The sequence below is a fragment of the Entelurus aequoreus genome, linkage group LG12 (genome assembly GCF_033978785.1).
Source record: "Entelurus aequoreus isolate RoL-2023_Sb linkage group LG12, RoL_Eaeq_v1.1, whole genome shotgun sequence".
Lineage (NCBI taxonomy): Eukaryota > Metazoa > Chordata > Actinopteri > Syngnathiformes > Syngnathidae > Entelurus > Entelurus aequoreus.
The window spans coordinates 56835701-56855132 of record NC_084742.1 but is presented as its reverse complement, the minus strand read 5'-3'; the positions used below and the strand labels follow the sequence as shown (position 1 = coordinate 56855132).

At 39.0% G+C, this 19432-nt stretch overlaps 1 protein-coding gene across 3 annotated transcripts in view; it reads right to left on the bottom strand.

The window, feature by feature from the left end:
- arid2 (AT-rich interactive domain 2) overlaps positions 1-19432 on the bottom strand; it is a 102615-nt gene that overhangs the window by 41319 nt on the left and 41864 nt on the right. For all 3 annotated transcript variants that reach the window (XM_062066290.1, XM_062066288.1, XM_062066289.1), the window contains exons 5-11: positions 15576-15794; positions 15424-15491; positions 15261-15330; positions 13666-13916; positions 5768-5864; positions 5466-5675; positions 3177-3341 (exon numbers count right to left, since the gene is read on the bottom strand). In XM_062066290.1, the coding sequence (XP_061922274.1) occupies positions 3177-3341; positions 5466-5675; positions 5768-5864; positions 13666-13916; positions 15261-15330; positions 15424-15491; positions 15576-15794 (1080 nt within the window). The remainder of the gene's footprint in view (positions 1-3176; positions 3342-5465; positions 5676-5767; positions 5865-13665; positions 13917-15260; positions 15331-15423; positions 15492-15575; positions 15795-19432) is intronic.

The following is a 19432-nucleotide window of genomic DNA, read 5'->3' as shown; positions in this document are numbered from 1 at the left end:
ATTGTATATTAAGTATGTGTCCATGAAAGGGCATTTTATGACTTTTTTCTTAATACTTGTGTATGATTTTACTGTCATAATTTTATTGCATGATTTTTGTATCCCTTTAATTTAGGTAGCCAGGGACTGCAGATGGAAATTAGCTATTTAGCTATAATCTGGTACAGAACATATCTGTCTTTAAACTTAATGTTTCTGTACATTGTCCCTTCAAATAAAGACTAAACTAAAACCGGTCAATCCTTGCTTTCTGGGGAAGATCTTCCCTGGCAAGCAATTGGTACTCAGTACTTGTACCTGGAGGCTGGTCAGGTCCAATCGCAGCTGCGGCAGACTTTTTTTTTTTGGGGCGTGGCCTCCAGCTCCGGCTGAATACCGAGAGTTTGTCGGGAGAAAATCTCTGTCGGGAGGTTGTCGGGAGAGGCGCTGAATATCGGGATTCTCCCGCTAAAAACGGGAGGGTTGGCAAGTATGCCTGACACCCACATTTCAGGCTGACACTGTGGAAACGCTCCCCACCCACACTGCTTGGTGCCTCGTCTGATCTGCTGTGACTTGGATAACCATAGTAACTAATTAACTACCCTAGTAACTAGTAAATCATGCAAAAGCGCAGATTCCAACTATTGAAATACTTTGTATAGTTCAAGACTTACGGTCATTTGAAAACATCACTGCACATCATAATGGCAAAGCTACAGTTTCCATCTTAAAGATCTAAAAAAATTATTTGGGAATGTACGGCGGGCCAGATTGAAAATCTTAATGGGCCTTAATTTGCCCAGGTCTGGTATACATTGTAAAAAACATGGCAACATTTCGGCAGCTAAACTTTACTCTAAAATCTACATGTTTTTCTTACAGTGTACGTAAAAATATATAACAAATAATTGTGTAATGAAGCAATTTAAAGGCCTACTGAAATGATTTTTTTTTATTTAAACGAGGATAGCAGATCTATTCTATGTGTCATACTTGATCATTTCGCGATATTGCCATATTTTTGCTGAAAGGATTTAGTATAGAACAACGACGATAAAGATCGCAACTTTTGGTATCTGATTTTAAAAAAAAGGCTTGCCCCTACCGGAAGTAGCGTGACGTAGTCAATTGAACATTTCCGCAAAGTTCCCTATTGTTTACAATGATGGCCGCCAGAAGTGAGAGCAATTCGGACCGAGAAAGCGACGATTTCCCCATTAATTTGAGCGAGGATGAAAGATTTGTGGATGAAGAAAGTGCAAGTGAAGGACTAGTGGGGAGTGGAAGCGATTCAGATAGGGAAGATGCTGTGAGAGCCGGGGGTGACCTGATATTCAGCTGGGAATGACTACAACAGTAAATAAACACAAGACATATTTATACTCTACTAGCCACAACACAACCAGGCTTATATTTAATATGCCACAAATTAATCCCGCATAAAAACACCTAGGTGTTTGTTATGCTAGCTCCTAGCTCGAGCGGGTTATATGGACGGGATCCCGTCCATATAACCCGCAAATACAATTCAAACGGGCAGCACGGTGGGAGAGGGGTTAGTGCGTCTGCCTCACAATACGAAGGTCCTGAGTAGTCATGAGATCAATCCCGGCCTCGGGATCTTTCTGTGTGGAGTTTGCATGTTCTCCCCGTGACTGCGTGGGTTCCCTCCGGGTACTCCGGCTTCCTCCCACCTCCAAAGACATGCACCTGGGGATAGGTTGATTGGCAACAATAAATTGGCCCTAGTGTGTGAATGTGAGTGTGAATGTTGTCTGTCTATCTGTGTTGGCCCTGCGATGAGGTGGCGACTTGTCCAGGGTGTACCCCGCCTTCCGCCCGATTGTAGCTGAGATAGGCTCCAGCGCCCCCCGCGACCCCGAAGGGAATAAGCGGTAGAAAATGGATGGATGGATACAATTCAAACACCTGCACAACACACACACTCACTCAGCTCAAAGGACCGTTCACCTAACCCAAGGTTCATAAAGCTTATATGTTTAACCAAAGTTACGTACGTGACACGCACGTACAGGCAAGCGATCAAATGTTGGAAGCGCGCGGGTGGGACCTGATATTCAGCTGGGAATGACTACAACAGTAAATAAACACAAGACATATATATACTCTATTAGCCACAACACAACCAGGCTTATATTTAATATGCCACAAATTAATCCCGCATAAAAACACCTAGGTGTTTGTTATGCTAGCTCCTAGCTACTAGCTAGTTATAGCTCGAGCGGGTTATATGGACGGGATCCCGTCTATATAACCCGCAAATACAATTCAAACACCTGCACAACACACACTCACTCAGCCCAAAGGACCGTTCACCTAACCCAAGGTTCATAAAGCTTATATATTTAACCAAAGTTACGTATGTGACACGCACGTACGGGAAAGCGATCAAATGTTTGGAAGCGCAGCTGCGTACTCACGGTATCGCGTCTGCGTCTGTGTATCCAAATCAAAGTCTTCCTGGTAAGAGTCTCTGTTGTCCGAGTTTTCCGATCTTGACTGCATCTTTCGGGAATGTAAACAATGAAACACCGGCTGTGTTGTGTTGCTGACTTCCCTCGCAAAATACTCTGCTTCACAGCGACAACTTTCTTCTTTGCTTGCTCAGCTTCTTTCTCCATAATGCAATGAACAAATTGCAACAGATTCACCAACACAGATGTCCAGAATACTGTGGAATAATGAGATGAAAACAGAGCTATTTCGTATTGGCTTCAATGGGGAGCCATACCTCTGTTAAACTGGCTACGTCACGCCCATACGTCATCCTCCAAAGGCATTTTCAACCGGAAGTTTAGCGGGAAATTTAAATTTGCACTTTATAAGTTAACCCGGCCATATTGGCATGTGTTGCAATGTTCAGATTTCATCATTGATATATAAACTATCAGACTGCGTGGTCGGTAGTAGTGGGTTTCAGTAGGCCTTTAAAATGTATATATTATTCACTGTTACAAGTGGCCCTCTGAGGGCAGCCATGACTGCCATGTGGCCCCCAATGAAAATGGGTTTGACACCCCTGTTACAAATAGTGACAGTCTGGGTCGTCACTGGCAAACCGCAGGGAATTTGGTCTGCATGACTTTAAAATCAGATTATTACAAATCCCACAGGACTTAAAACATTAAAGTGGTGGCTTCTTAGTCATTGCGCAACACATTTCCTGCACTCACCAGTAGATGTTGCCCCTTGCACGACCGCAGGTACCTGCTCCACCAGCTGCGGTCGAACCTCTGTTGCCTGTTCGGCGTTGGCCTGGTGCTCGATCAACCGCACCGCTGTGAGCGCATCCGGTCCGAATGTGTGAAGGTCCACAGATACTAACCTCACTAACAGGTCTGAAGAGACACCACACACGAGTCAGTACAAAAACAGATTATTTAGAAACATCACATCTATTTAGCAGATCAAACATCTTATCAAGAACTACATTCTAAATAGTTGCAGGGTCGACAGGGAAGGATTTGGGCTTGAGTGGGACAAAACTTGGCAAGCATACAAACCACCAAGAGTCTAAGATTTTAAACCTTCTGTTCGATAAAGCGGAATGATCATTATTGCGAAACTGGCTCATTAAAGGGGAGCTGCACTTACTTGGGGGGTATTAAAACCCTCTAAAAACATCCAAAAAGTGCCAACAATACTCCATTTACACGTTGTGACCTGATTGTTAGCAATATTGTTATTATAAGCTTTAACGCAGAGGAACTACTTTTAGTGATCACAGAGAGCTAACTAGCTTATGCTGCTATATTGAAATATTGAGATGCTGCATCGCCTCTGAGTTGGTGAAAGTTAATTCTAGATTATAAATAATGCGTCTCACCTGGCCAGAAAGACAGTTTTTTGTAACCCTTTGTGAGGAATATGATGAATTGTTGATGTAAAGGGGAATATATAAACGTCCCATCAGTCTTTATCCCAGTTAGAGCAGACATTGTACAGTAAGTGATTGTTTTATTATGTTGGTATATCTTGTTTAGCACTTAGCAAAACTTCTACATGATGCTTAGTGTTTGACTAAAGCTGCATCTGTTTAGCACACAGCTTCTAAAACTTGTAGATCATCCTCCTTACATTCAGGATCAAAAATAGAAGAATCTGGATCATCATTTGTCCCAAAGTAGCCCTTGTCTCTCATCAAGTCTGCCATGATTACTGTATTTTTCGGACTATAAGTCGCAGTTTTTTTCATAGTTTGGCCAGGGGTGCGACTTATACTCAGGAGCGACTTATGTGTGAAATTATTAACACATTACCGTAAAATATCAAATATATTATTTAGCTCATTCACATAAGAGACTAGACGTATAAGATTTCATGGGATTTAGCGATTAGGAGTGACAGATTGTTTGGTAAACGTATAGCATGTTCTATATGTTATAGTTATTTGAATGACTCTTACCATAATATGTTACGTTAACATACCAGGCACCTTCTCACTTGGTTATTTATGCGTCATACAACGTACACTTATTCAGCCTGTGGTTCACTATTCTTTATTTATTTTAAATTGCCTTTTAAATGTCTATTCTTGGTGTTGGGTTTCATCAAATAAATTTCCCCCAAAAATGCGACTTATACTCCAGTGCGACTTATATATATGTTTTTTCCCTTCTTTATTATGCATTTTCGGCCGGTGCGACTTATACTCCGAAAAATACGGTAGTAGTCTTCTTGTTGTTGTTGTTGTTGAAGGCAAAGTGAACGTTGTGATGCGTCTGTGACATTATGTATGCTTACAATGAGCGAAATGTGTAGATATTACATGTTGGGGTGTCAAAAAAAAAGGAAAATATTTTTGAATGAATCGCGATTCTTATGTCTAACAATTCTTAATAGATTAAAAAATAAAATAAAAAATAGATTTAGAAATGTTTTCCCTAAAATTAATAAAAACCTTATTAATTTTTCTGTATTTTTTAAAAACTTTTTTTAAAGACAAAACCAGTTTTCTTTTAAGTAATATAAAAATGTATCACAGCTGCTTGTTTTATGGAAGAATGTACAGTAGTTAATCATAGAACTGGCACCCAATCTTAATAAAACAGTATTGATTTTTAATCGAGTATCGTTTTGAATCAAGAATCGATTGTGAATCAAATTGTTACCCCCAAGAATCGAATCGAATGTTGCCCAAAGATTCACAGCCCTAATACACACTTTTATATATATATATATATATATATATACATACACACACACACACTTATAGCGGGTATATAAATAGGGATGATGGAGATATTTGGATGTTTATTTAAAGCGCTTTATAGGGGGAATAGAGCAACTCCAATCGGATCTATTGTTAGCTGACGCTTGTCAGTGTTAATTTACGATTTAGAATGTCTCTTGTCTCACATAAGAAGACATTCCAACAAGTGCATTTCCCCTTTAAACAAACTTTCCGGTGTTCTCCCAAGTTTGATTTTGGATTTGGACCAGGAATGTTTGAGGATTCCTACCTATACTATGGTCGACCGAGGCCATCTTGGTGCAGGGAACCTCTCCAAGCTGAGCCAACAGGTACAACACCTCCAAAGAGGCCATCAGGAGCATGAGGTCGGGCAGGGTGAGGAGCATCATGACCTCCCTGTACGAGTCCTGGTCCACATACTCGCAGATGAGCACGCCGTTGTCCTCGGCTTTGCTGAGGTTGCCCAGGATCTCCATGGCTAAAACGACGAAAGGAGAAGATGCTTAGTTGCCTGGGCCACAAGGGATTTATGTGAGTGAGTGTGGACGATGCTGCTGTTGGAAGCCTCACCTCTCATTTTGAGAAAGCGGTCTCTGGACATTAAGCATTTGGTGATGGTGTGAAAAATCAGATGAGTCATCCGAAAGTCAACAGGATCAAGCTGAAGCTGTAATAAAAAATAAAAAAAAGACTCAATTATTATGTTAAGTGACGTCAGCAGAGGAGGGGTACGTTCACCTGAAGAACAGCATGGAACCAAAACATAACTAAGAGTGTTAGTGTGAAATGACAAATCTGACTCATAAACAAAGCAACTTCATTAGCATTCATCGCTGCTATATGCTGTTTGCAACAAAGAAGCACGCTTTAATGCGTACTATGGATGCAAAAATTGCCCATCTAGTTACTGTCGACAGTCTTAACTGATCACATCAGAGGCCATTTGCATATATTTTCAAGAAATAGCATTTTAATAAGGAGTCACGTCCCCGCAGAGCAATATATTAACATACATAAAGTTTATACTGAAGGGCCTGCCAACTACTTTCATTATTTGTTCTTAAAGCATGCAGATGAAACAGATTTTATGTTTTTGTTTCCATCACACAGAGCATTACTTATTCATAAATTGGTCGGGTTTTGGGGGACAATACTGCAAATAATATACAGCTAAGTATCAGACGTTAACGCTGCTAATTCTCATACACTGCAAAAAGTCAGTGCTCAAAAACAAGGAAAAAAATACAAAAATTAGGGGTATTTTACTTGAACTAAGGAAAATTATCTGCCAATAGAACAAGAAAATATGGCTTGTCAAGACTTTCCGAAACAAGTAAAATTAGCTAACCTCATCCATCCATCCATCCATTTCCTACCGCTTATTCCCTTTGGGGTCGCGGGGTAGCTAACCTCAATGAACCCCAAAATACCTTAAAATAAGTATATTCTCACTAATAACAAGTGCACTTTTCTTGATAGAAAAAACAATAAGACTTTTTTTGTCAGTATGTTGAAAAATATTCTTAAATTAAGTAAATGCTAGTGCCATTATCTTGACATAATGATATGCACTCGGCATTACATTTCTTGAAACCAGCAAACTTATACCAAAAACTACTTTATTTTTCATAATGGAAAGGCAACAAGGCAACCGCTTGTTACTCTCGGGGTCTACTAGCCGCTTAGGCAAATCATATTGTCTAAAAAAGCATTTTCCCATCGATAACATGACATCATCGCGCCAAGTGCGTACTCTTTCAGTCAATTAGTGCCAATTTTTTTTATTGTAATTTTGAAGAATTTATCTGAAAGTGCATGAACTTTTTCTGTTCAAAATTGTTTGAAATGTCAAATGTTTAAATATTTACTGTACTGTGCCAACTGTACTACAATAAGAGTACATCTTTTCTATTGTTTCATTGAAAATAAAACAGCAAAGTCCATTTGGCTGTCATCTGTTTTAATTATGAGACACAATTGTGTGAAAGTCATGATTTTTTATTTCATGCTTGAAATAAGAAATTATTACTTTGAAAAGGCAGTTTTATACTTGTGAGTGTTGATGACACAGCTTTGCAACAGTTGATATTCTAGTTTCAAGCATGTTTTACTCAATATAGGTCATAAAATCTCAGCAACAAGCTGTAATATCTTACTGAGATCATTTAGGACCAAAACACTTAAAGGCCTACTGAAAGCCACTACTACCGACCACGCAGTCTGATAGTTTATATACAGTGTTGGGTTAGTTACTGAAAACCAGTAACTAGTTACAATTACTAGTTACTTTATTTCAAAAGTAACTCAGTTACTAACTCAGTTACTTACACCAAAAAGTAATGCGTTACTGTGAAAAGTAACTATTTAGTTACTTCTTTTTCAACCCCCTTTTTTTAAGGCTCCCATTAATGCCCTTTTAGCCTTCATTTCAGTACTGTTATTGCACTGGAGAATAATACAATCTGTTGATCAACTTGACATGCATTTGCATCACTGAACTCAGAAAGCAATGCGGTCTACATACAACACACAAAGACAAAGATATGTTTCAAAGGGCCAATTTATTTCAGGCCAGAAAAAATTGACAAAACTATTTTAAATAGCTGCAACATAATGGCACTTTAACTTTAACTCTAAGTAGATAGGATCTTTGATCCAAGACACAACTTACATTTAACTAAAATGTTATTTTCTTTGTGCTCGACAAAAGAAAAGCATTGAGAATGTCTCCATGTTAAAAATCTCGACTTCTGGCTTCGCCATGTCTTGTTAGTTGTTATGAGAGTAGCGTATGTGTGTGTGTGTGGCCCTTTAAGATATGACAGCATGAGAGGTGAGTGACGTCAGTGAGTGAGTGGGCGAGAGAGGTGAGGGAGCGGCGACAGTGAGTGTGTGTAGGTGCTCTAGCTTGGTGGATGGCTGCGTGCAATAAAGTCACAAAGTTGCAACAAACCGCCGGGCTCGTCATTCACCCTCAGCTGTAAAGACCCTCTTCCGGGTAAAGTGAAAGTTGTTAGACCCGAAGTACGGCTCTGGAGGAACGTCTCCCCTGCGGGGAGGCGTGCTTTCTGTGGGTGGGGGAAAGCACGCCTCTTCTTTTCCACCGGAGCGCTCCAATAAAACACACTCAGATCTTCAGTTTCTAGCCGATACTACATAAAAAATAACGTAAAATAACGCAGTAATGCATCATGCAGTAACGGTAACTGAGTTACTGTATATAAAAAAATAACGCGTTAGATTACTAATTACCGCCGAAACTAACGGCGTTACAGTAACGCGTTACTTAGTAACGCGTTAGTCCCAACACTGTTTATATATCAATGATGAAATCTTAACATTGCAACACATGCCAATACGGCCGGGTTAACTTATAAAGTGCAATTTTAAATTTCCGGCGAAACTTCTGGTTGAAAACGTCTATGTATGATGACGTTTGCGCGTGACGTCGATGGTTGAAACGGAAGTATTGGGACACATTGTATCCCAATACAAACAGCTCTGTTTTCATCGCAAAATTCCACAGTATTCTGGACATCTGTGTTGGTGAATCTTTTGCAATTTGTTTAATGAACAATGAAGACTGCAAAGAAGAAAGTTGTAGGTGGGATCGGTGTATTAGCGGTTGGCTGCAGCAACACAACCAGGAGGACTTTGACTTGGCTAACAGACGCGCTATCCAACGCTAGCCGCCGACCGCATCGATGATCGGGTGAAGTCCTTCGTCGCGCTGTCGATCGCTGGAACGCAGGTGAGCACGGGTGTTGATGAGCTGATGAGGGTTGGCGTAAGTGGAGCGCTAATGTTTTTATCATAGCTCTGACGAGGTCCCGTAGCTAAGTTAGCTTTAATGGCGTCATTAGCAACAGCATTGCTAGGCTTCGACAGGCGGCACAGCATTAACCGTGTAGTTACAGGTCCAGTGTTTGGTTCGGTGTCTCTGATAGTAGTATGGTTGATCTGCTGTCTATCCTTCCAGTCAGGGGCTTATTTATTTTGTTTCTATCTGAATTTAAGCACGATGCTATCACGTTAGCTCCGTAGCTAAAGTGCTTCACCGATGTATTGTCGTGGAGATAAAAGTCACTGTGAATGTCCATTTCGCGTACTCGACTCTCATTTTCAAGAGGATATAGTATCCGAGGTGGTTTAAAATACAAATCCGTGATCCACAATAGAAAAAGGAGAAAGTGTGGAATCCAATGAGCCCTTTTACTAAGTTACGGTCAGAGCGAAAAAAGATACGTCCTGCACTGCACTCTAGTCCTTCACTCTCACGTTCCTCATCCACAAATCTTTCATCCTCGCTCAAATTAATGGGGTAATCGTCGCTTTCTCGGTCCGAATCACTCTCGCTGCTGGTGTAAACAATGGGGAAATGTGAGGAGCCCTTCAACCTGCGACGTCACGCTACTTCCGGTACAGGCAAGGCTTTTTTTTATCAGCAACCAAAAGTTGCGAACTTTATCGTCGATGTTCTCTACTAAATCCTTTCAGCAAAAATATGGCAATATTGCGAAATGATCAAGTATGACACATAGAATGGACCTGCTATCCCCGTTTAAATAAAAAAAATCATTTCAGTAGGCCTTTAAAACAAGTAAAACACTATCATAAAATCTGCTTAGTGAGAAGAATGATCTTATCAGACAGAAAATAAGCAAATATAACTCTTATTTGAGATATTTATTCTTACTTAAATTCAGTTTTTGCAGTGTAGTAAAATACAGTATTACTTGTATTCCAACACACAGTGGTGTGCCGTCAGGGCCAGCAAGACCTTCTCTGCACATAACCAGAAATCATGATCATAATTAAAGATAAAAGTAATGTTTAATTTACTTTCCCTAAATTTCTAAAAGTATTCATATTCTCTTCATGTCATATTATGCTCCTTCCAGTGCTGTTGTTTTTAGGTTAGAGTTTTTATCCAATCAGAATTCAGCTAGCTTATGTTGCCATGCTGCACAAATTCTGCCCAGGGCCTTCAGAATCAACAATGTGGGCATCTGTGCACTGTAAGTGAACGAACACATACAGTTCATGGATAATTGCCATAGCCAATCAGATCACGAGTTGTTGTCAGTCAGGCCTTCTAGCTGGCCTCACGTTGAACGTGACATTTACGCGTCATGTGATAACAAGTTGCGAAAACAGGCCAAATGGCCCATAGAAAGCCACAGAAAACTCACCGGTACTCACAAAGAAGAACAAAACGTTGATTAGGTGGCAGATAAATATTTGCAAGGCCATTTTCAAGAAGGATACTTAAGCGAAACTAGATCTTGTGAGACGAGGTCGGCCGACACCCGAAGCTATTTTGGCGGTGAAATGGTTTGCCCGCCACTTTCACACGATTCAACCAACTAAGACCAACTACGAGCGGTACCACTGGCTTATACGACGTCGAATGGGTGCTACAAATTGTGAGTTCAAATATTTTATTTCTTAATTTTTTTCATGCTTCATTTGTTTTATACAATTATTTTAATTTTGACAGTATCACGTCAGATGTGTTATTTGCTGAAGCGGGTTTATTGAATGTTAAATGCGCCGAAAAATAAACCGTTTTGTACACTGTTGAGTAGAGATGTCCAATAATGGCTTTTTTGCCGATATCCGATATTCCAATATTGTCCAACTCTTAATTACCGATTGCGATATCAACCGATACCGATATATACAGTCGTAAAATTAACACATTATTATGCCTAATTTTGTTGTGATGCCCCGTTGGATGCATTAAACAATGTAACAAGGTTTTCCAAAATAAATCAACTCAAATTATGGGAAAAAAGGCCAATATTATTGAAGTTACAAAGTGCATTATTTTTTTTAACATGCCTCAAAACAGCAGCTTGGAATTTGGGACATGCTCTTCCTGAGAGAGCATGAGGAGGTTGAGGGGGATGGGGGGTGCATATTGTAGCGTCCCGGAAGAGTTAGTGCTGCAAGGTGTTCTGGGTATTTGTTGTGTTGTGTTTATGTTGTGTTACGGTGCGGATGGTCTCCCGAAATGTGTTTGTCATTCTTGTTTGGTGTGGGTTCACAGTGTGGCGCATATTTGTAACAGTGTTAAAGTTGTTTATACGGCCACCCTCAGTGTGACCTGTATGGCTGTTGACCAAGTATGCATGGCATTCACTTGTGTGTGTGAAAAGCCGTAGATATTATGTGACTGGGCTGGGACGCAAAGGCAGTGCCTTTAAGGTTTATTGGCGCTCTGTACTTCTCCCTACGTCCGTGTACACAGCGGCGTTTTAAAAAGTCATAAATGTTACTTTTTGAAACAGATACAGATAATTTTGAAACAGATACCGATAATTTCCGATATTACTTTTTAAAGCATTTATCAGCCGATAATATCGGCAGTCCGATATTATGGGACATCCCTACTGTTGAGGAGTGAGAAAACGCACAGGTGAGAAACGCACAGCCCGCCACTGCCAACACGTGACTTCTTCCTGAAAGTAAAAAGCAGTGGTGGTCGACTAAGCTAAGATGGCTGTTGTAAAGCAAACAGCGTGGGAACTATCTGAGTACAAAAGAGGCTTGAATCTTCCTGCAAAAAGCAGATCAAACTATGCAATGGAATAGATCCCTATGCTTTGGAGTGATATCAAGGATTAGACGTCAATGTACATCCGAACATGACGTGACAGTCAATGTCCCCACAAAGAAGGTTAAAAACAACTGAAATATTCTCGAATGCTAAAACAAAGTAGATGCGGCAAATATCGCTCAAAGGAAGACATGAAACTGCTACAGGAAAATACCAAAAAAAGAGAAAAAGCCACCAAAATAAGAGCGCAAGACAAGAACCAAAACACTACACAGGAAAACAGCAAAAAATGGCATGATGATACAAGAGCTATATTGATACATAGTTGGTTATGGTTTAAAGCAGGGGTGCTCATTACGTTGATCGCGAGCTACCGGTCGATCACGGAGGGTGTGTCAGTCGTTCGCCAGCCAGGCATTAAAAAAATAGTCCTAAAAATGAGCGATCATAAATCTTCACTATGACGTCACTTTTGTCACTTGATTGATATTCACGGCACCCGAGGGTCTTCTGAGATGACGCTGGCTGCTGCCAGCTCATTATTATGAAAAAAATTACAGACAGGAAGGCGAGAAACACTTTTTATTTCAACAGACTCTGGCGCCGTACCTGTCGTCAAAACTCCAAAGACCGACTGCACAGTTCCTGCCTTCACAATAAAAGCTCTGCTTCATCCTGCCTGCGCTAAGAGTTTCAGAAGGCTGGCGTGCACAAGCTAGCAAGCTACGGAGTTTGCCGCCAATGTATTTCTTGTAAAGTGTATAAAAAGAAGTATGGAAGCTGGACAAATAAGATGCCAAAAACCAACCACTTTCATGTGGTATAGGACAGAAAGGAGGACTTTTTTTCTCCTCCATTTGAAAATGCGGACGTTATCAGCACCACTGTCTGATTCCAATCAATGCAAGTCATCAGAATCAGGTAATACACCAACTTATATTCTTGTCTTCATGAAAGAAAGGAATCTATATGTGTTAAACATGCATGTATTATCATTAAACACCTTTAACTTGTTAACAATATTAACTATATGTGTTAAACATGCTTGTATTATCATTAAACACCTTTAACTTGTTAACAATATTAACTATATGTGTTAAACATGCTTGTATTGTCTTTAAACACCTTTAACTTGTTAACAATATTAACTATATGTGTTAAACATGCTTGCATTATCTTTAAACACCTTTAACATGTTAACAATATTAACTATATGTATTAAACATTCTTGTATTATCATTATACACCTTTAATTTATTAACAATATTAACTATATGTGTTAAACATGCTTGCATTATCATTAAACGCCTTTAACTTGTTAACAAAAACATATATTTCATAAATATGTAAATATAAATTATATATATGAATGAGGTAGATCCCCGCGACTTGATCAATTGAAAAGTAGCTCGCCTGCAGAAAAAGTGTGAGCACCCCTGGTTTAAAGTCATATCCAACAATTGCGACAACGACCCCTTACTGTCAACTGAGTTTCGTTTTTTTAATGATTTCTGCTGGTGGTGTGCCTCCAGATATTTTCAACGCAAAAAATGTGAATCGGCTCAAAAAAGGTTGAAAAAAACTGATCTATGCAACATTTTGACCTCGTACTGGAGTGTTAGCAGCTGCTTTTCTTGGCGTTTTGTAAAATCTTGCACTCTTTCGCCCTTTTTGATGACCTCTCCAGGAACTCTGAAGAAACGTTTATCCTTCTCGCGATTTGAACGGTTCGTACAGCCGAAAACAACACAAGCTTAGGACATTTTCTTCTACGAAAAAAGCCTGGACGGCGCCTTGTACCCCTTGAGAACAAAGCGAGCTTGACCATTTAACGGGGCGGGACGTGACGTCGGCAACATCCAAGCAGTTGCGATCACAAAATGAGCAAATAATAAAAGAGACTCACCTCGGCGGCCACGTTGCCCAGCGTGTCGAGGCCGAGCTGTCGTAGTGCGATGAGGTTACAGTGAGCACAGAGCAGAAGGAAGCGCAGGCACGTTCGGTTGGCCGCCAGCAGCTTGACGTTAGCATCCTCGAAGGAGAGGTTTCGCAGGATGACAGCGACCTGCAGCACCCGCTGGGCCTCCATGTCGCTGATGCCCTGGTTCCGCGGCGGGTGGAAGAGGCTCTGCCAACGTTCTGCTACAGATGTACCATCTGTGACACGGTGCAGAAAACATGGTGAGACTGTCACAAGAATATAACCATGTTAAAATACAGGTGTCATTTTCTTACACTGCAAAAACTGAAATCTAAGTAAGATTAAACATCTCAAATAAGGGTGATATTTGCTTATTTTCTGCCTGATAAGATAATTCTTCTCACTAAACAGATTTTATGTTAGAGTGTTTTACTTGTTTTAAGGGTTTTGGTCATAGATGATCTCAGTAAGATATTACAGCTTGTTGCTGAGATTTGATGACCTATATTGAGTAAAACATGCTTGAAACTAGAATATCAACTGTTGCAAAGCTGTGTCATCAACACTCACAAGTATAAAACTGCCTTTTCAAAGTAATAATTTCTTATTTCAAGCATGAAATAAAAAATCATGACTTTCACACAATTGTGTCTCATAATTAAAACAGATGACAGCCAAATGGACTTTGCTGTTTTATTTTCAATGCAACAATAGAAAAGATGTACTCTTATAGTAGTACAGTTGGCACAGTACAGTAAACTGACAGTTAATATTGAAACATTTGACATTTCAAACAATTTTGAACAGAAATAGTTCATGCACATTCAGATAAATTCTTCAAAATTACAATCTAAAAAAAAATTGCGCACTAATTGACTGAAGGAGCACGCACTTGGCGCGCTGATGTCATGTTATCCATGGAACAATGCATTTTTAGACAATATGATATGCCTGAGCGGCTAGGAGACCCCGAGAGTAACAAGCGGTTGCCTTGTTGCCTTTCCATTAAGAACAATAAATTAGTTTTTAGTATACGTTTTCTGGTTTCAAGAAATGTAATGCCGAGCGCATATCATTATGTCAAGATAATGGCACTAGCATTTACTTAATTTAAGAATATTTTTCAACATACTGAGAAAAAAGGTCTCATATTTGATTTTCCTATCAAGAAAAGTGCATGTGTTATTAGTGAGAATATACTTATTTTAAGGTATTTTGGGGTTCATTGAGGTTAGCTCATTTGACTTGTTTTGGAAAGTCTTGACAAGCCAAATTTTCTTGTTCTATTGGCAGATAATTTTGCTTAGTTCAAGTAAAATACCCCTAATTTTTGTATTTTTTCCCCTTGTTTTTGAACACTGACTTTTTGCAGTGCACAAATCAGATTGTACTATTTTGGAATGCTGTATTTGTGTTTAGAATGTGGTACACGGAGGATGGAAAAAGGATTAAAAGGTATAATGCATACTTCAGCGATAAACACGCTGCACAATGTGTTAGGTTGTAATACAACATGATAGGCCAGGGGTGTAATAGCCCTTTAATGTTGTCTGACATTTAGCACTGCAAAGCCTGCTTACCTTGTACTGTGCTGCTCTTGTCCCAGATTAGCTCCCTGACTTCAGCATCCTCTACCACCTCTTTCCAAAACTGCAGGGGAATGGCAAAAAAACATCAGCTGTAGCAAAGTATTTCCAACACACTGATTTTACAAAACGTTAGCAGAAGAAAAACCCATAATACCCTGATAAAGTCTCGTGATGTTTTCTCCTTCCAGTCGGTACCAAACACCCCACAGAAGCTGCCGAGCGCTGGATCAAAGAGCAGAGGAAGATGATGATTATTATTATTATTATTATCATCATATACAGTCCGACATGGCCTAGGCAACATACAGTCATCGAAGACACCAGTGTGGGCCAGCAGCAACGTGACCAGTTTGGGGTCCTTGTCCAGCTGCATGGCGTGCTTGCTCTCATTGGAGAGCAGAGTGCAAACGTTGACAGCGAAGTCCACTTCGTTGGGGAGGCCCGAAAGGAGAGACAGCACCAGTTTGTTGTAGTCGCACGGCGGAACAAAATCTGTACACAGCCCATAGCTTTGGCGTAGATAGTCTGGGGAGAGAAAAACAAAACCAAAGATGTCTTGGGTAAATAGGCCAGGGCGATATATCCATTTGATCGATAAATTAAAGTTTTTTGTTGCAGATGATTTAAAAAATATATTTTTCTCTCCTCGTGCTGCGGCATATTTTTTTGCTACCATTAGCTTCCGGAGCCCTCGCCCGTTCCTTTACTTCCTTAGCGGAAATCCACAAGCTTAGCAAAACATGGCTAATGCTAACGAGACGTTTTTTTCCAAAGAAAAGAAGTGTTGTAAGTGCTTCAAAATTGCAACAACAGGCGTGGAAAATAAATGACTGCACACTGCAATGTTTCTTTAAAAAAAGGCTACTGCATGACTCTCGTGGAACCGTAACACATTTAATCAATATAGTGATATTATACATGTGTAATGAAGTCAAATTATAACACATTTAATCATCAATATAGTGATGTATTGCATGTGCAATGAAGTCAAATTATAACACATTTAATCATCAATATTGTGATATATTACATGTGTAATGAAGTCAAATTATAACACATTTAATCATCAAAATAGTGATGTATTACATGTGTAATGAAGTCAAATTATAACACATTTAATCATCAATATAGTGATGTATTACATGTGTAATGAAGTCAAATTATAACACATTTAATCATCAATATAGTGATATATTACATGTGTAATGAAGTCAAATTATATCACATTTAATCATCAATATAGTGATATATTACATGTGTAATAAAGTCAAATTATAACACATGTAATCATCAATATAGTGATGTATTACATGTGTAATGAAGTCAAATTATAACATGTAATCATCAATATAGTGATGTATTACATGTGTAATGAAGTCAAATTACAACACATGTAATCATCAATATAGTGATGTATTACATGTGTAATGAAGTCAAATTATTACACATGTAATCATCAATATAGTGATGTATTACATGTGTAATGAAGTGTTTATTGTCTGTAACATCAGTACTCACTAACAAGGAGCCAAGGACACTTTAGGGAAAAGTCTGCATTTGTTTATCCACTTACTAAAACTACATAGTCATCTCAATGTTTTACTTATTTCTTTGCATACATACTACATTTTTAATTACAGTAGTATTTTATCGAGGACAAAAGTTTTAAGTTTGCACTTTGAAGGAAAATATTTAGTTTGTTTCACAACACCTCAGTCACCTTTCATTAAGCATATCTAGCCTTATAACTGTGGCTAGGATAACGAATCGATTTTTGGTTGAGGGAAGTTCTTAACATTATAATTTATCATTGACAAACACTCGCTTTTTGTCCGTAATTAACATGTAATCTAGCGCTGATCCCACAGTTTAGGTCTAGCATGTACCAAAAGGTTAGTTAGAAAACAAAACTTTAGCTAACGCTAGTTAACTTGTAGGGCTAGTAATCTCTGTAGTTTACCTTTCATATGACTTGAGAGAGCCGACCGACTCCCATAGCGAAAAGCTGGATTTCCTTTTTGCATACTTTGCAGCGAGCTACACGTAGATTTGGTCCACGCTTTATCAAAAGTTTGTATTTGTCATTTTCCATCCAATGTACATTAAAACGACAACATGATGCACCACTGTCCTCTTGGAGGCGACACAGAGCCGTATATACATGACAACAACCTAATGTAAGGGCTCGTGCAAAGCCAACAGATCAAGCGTGTAGCTTTCATTTTTAAGAAAATGTTTTTTATTTTTTCCCATTTTACAATTAGCCTATTGAGTCAGACTGCCGAGAAATATGATGAACATTTCCAATATATATAACAATACATTTAAAAAACATTTGACATTCCGTCAGTCTACTCCAGGGCAGCTGTGGCTACGAAAGTAGCTTACCACCACCAGGTGTGAATGAATGATGGGTTTTTAACATGTAAAGCGACTTTGGGTACTTAGAAAAGCGCTATATAAATCCCAGGTATTATTATTATTTGTAGGCCATCTCCATGCAACCAGAATGAGCTTTTAAAACATGCAACCTGTTTTGAAAAAGTTTCATCATAATTATTATACCAAATATCACATTGCGAGAGAATCAGTTTGAATTGAAAATCGATTCCGAATTGAACAGTCACCCTAGGAATCGGATTAAATCGTTGGGTGCCCACAGATTCACATTCCTAATAGTTATGATGATAAAAACAAAACAGCAAAAAAAAATAATTATAATAACGAGCCAGCCTTTTGAACAGCTCTTTGAAAGAAACGGCTCCTAAAGATCCGACTAAAGAGCCATGAATCCCTTCTCAACACTGCAACCATTGGCTTTTAGGCTCGTCAAGCTAGTTTATCATCATTCAGGTGTCATGCTCTCCAACAACAATCAAACCTTGTTAACAGGTCAGTGCATGTTCCTTGTACAGTTGCAGATAGCATCTGCTGGTTGTCATGCATTTACATATCAACACAGAGCAAGATTTGATCAGTACTGTATTATTATTCAGCAAACCTAAGCTTTGGGGTGGCTAGTATTTACTAAACAGACTATCAACAGGGCCTATCATTATGGCGACTTCTGGGGCAGTCAAACCCTGCAAGGTATTGTTTGCCCCGGAACACCTGCATGAGGTCTGCACAAAAGAGTGATTCACGATTCACGCCCACAGGCTGACTTTCATTTCATTTTTTCCTCTATTTCAGGCAATGACACAAAAAAAATAGTAGTAATTAATATAATGCAAAAGGCAATGTACAGTATGTAAACATGATGATCCAGTTTTGCCTGAAAGGGAGTGAGAAGAAGATAATTTATTTAATCCCACCCCCAGTTCTCCATTCAGTGATGAATATATAGAGCGTCAATGTTACTTTGTTCAAGGATTATAATACAAATGTATCATGGTGGCATTACCACTGGTAACAATAATTATTACACTGTAACAAAAATGTGTAGCAACAATGTAGGAAGAATGAACAATACCAACAATGGTAATAGACAACATACCAATAATAGTAATGGGCAACATAGCAATAATGGTAATAGACAACATAGCAATAATGGTAATGGGCAACATATCAATAATGGTAAGGAAACATTGAGCACATGTTAACAGTATGAGACAGAGTACAACAGCAAGTCAAATAAAAGACCCTCATCTCTATATTTGAACCAGACCCAATGTTCGTATAACAGTTTAAATCCATTAATAGTTTGGCATTGCTTGTGTTGTAAGTCCAGTTTGTTCCAGAGTTTTACTCCGCATACAGACACACAAAAACGTTTACAAGTGGTTTGAGCTCTCGGCAATGAGAAATATCCAAAACTTCTCAAGTTATCAGCCTGCACTCATCTTATAAAAAAAAAGTTGTAGGTTAGGCGGCAATAATTTGTTAAATGCTTTATATAAGATTATTGATGTATTATATTTAACAAGGTCATCAAATTTAAGCAACTTTGACTGCATAAACAGATTATGAGTATGTTCTAAAAAAAACAACAACATTGATTATTGTCTATAACATCAGTAAACAACAACAAGGAGCCAAGGATACTTCAGGGAAAAGCCTGCTTTTGTTTATCCACTTACTACATAAACAGATTATGAGTATGTTCTAAAAATATTTGCAAACCTTAGGCCAAACTGCATTCATTTGTGTTTGGTTTCCTTAAA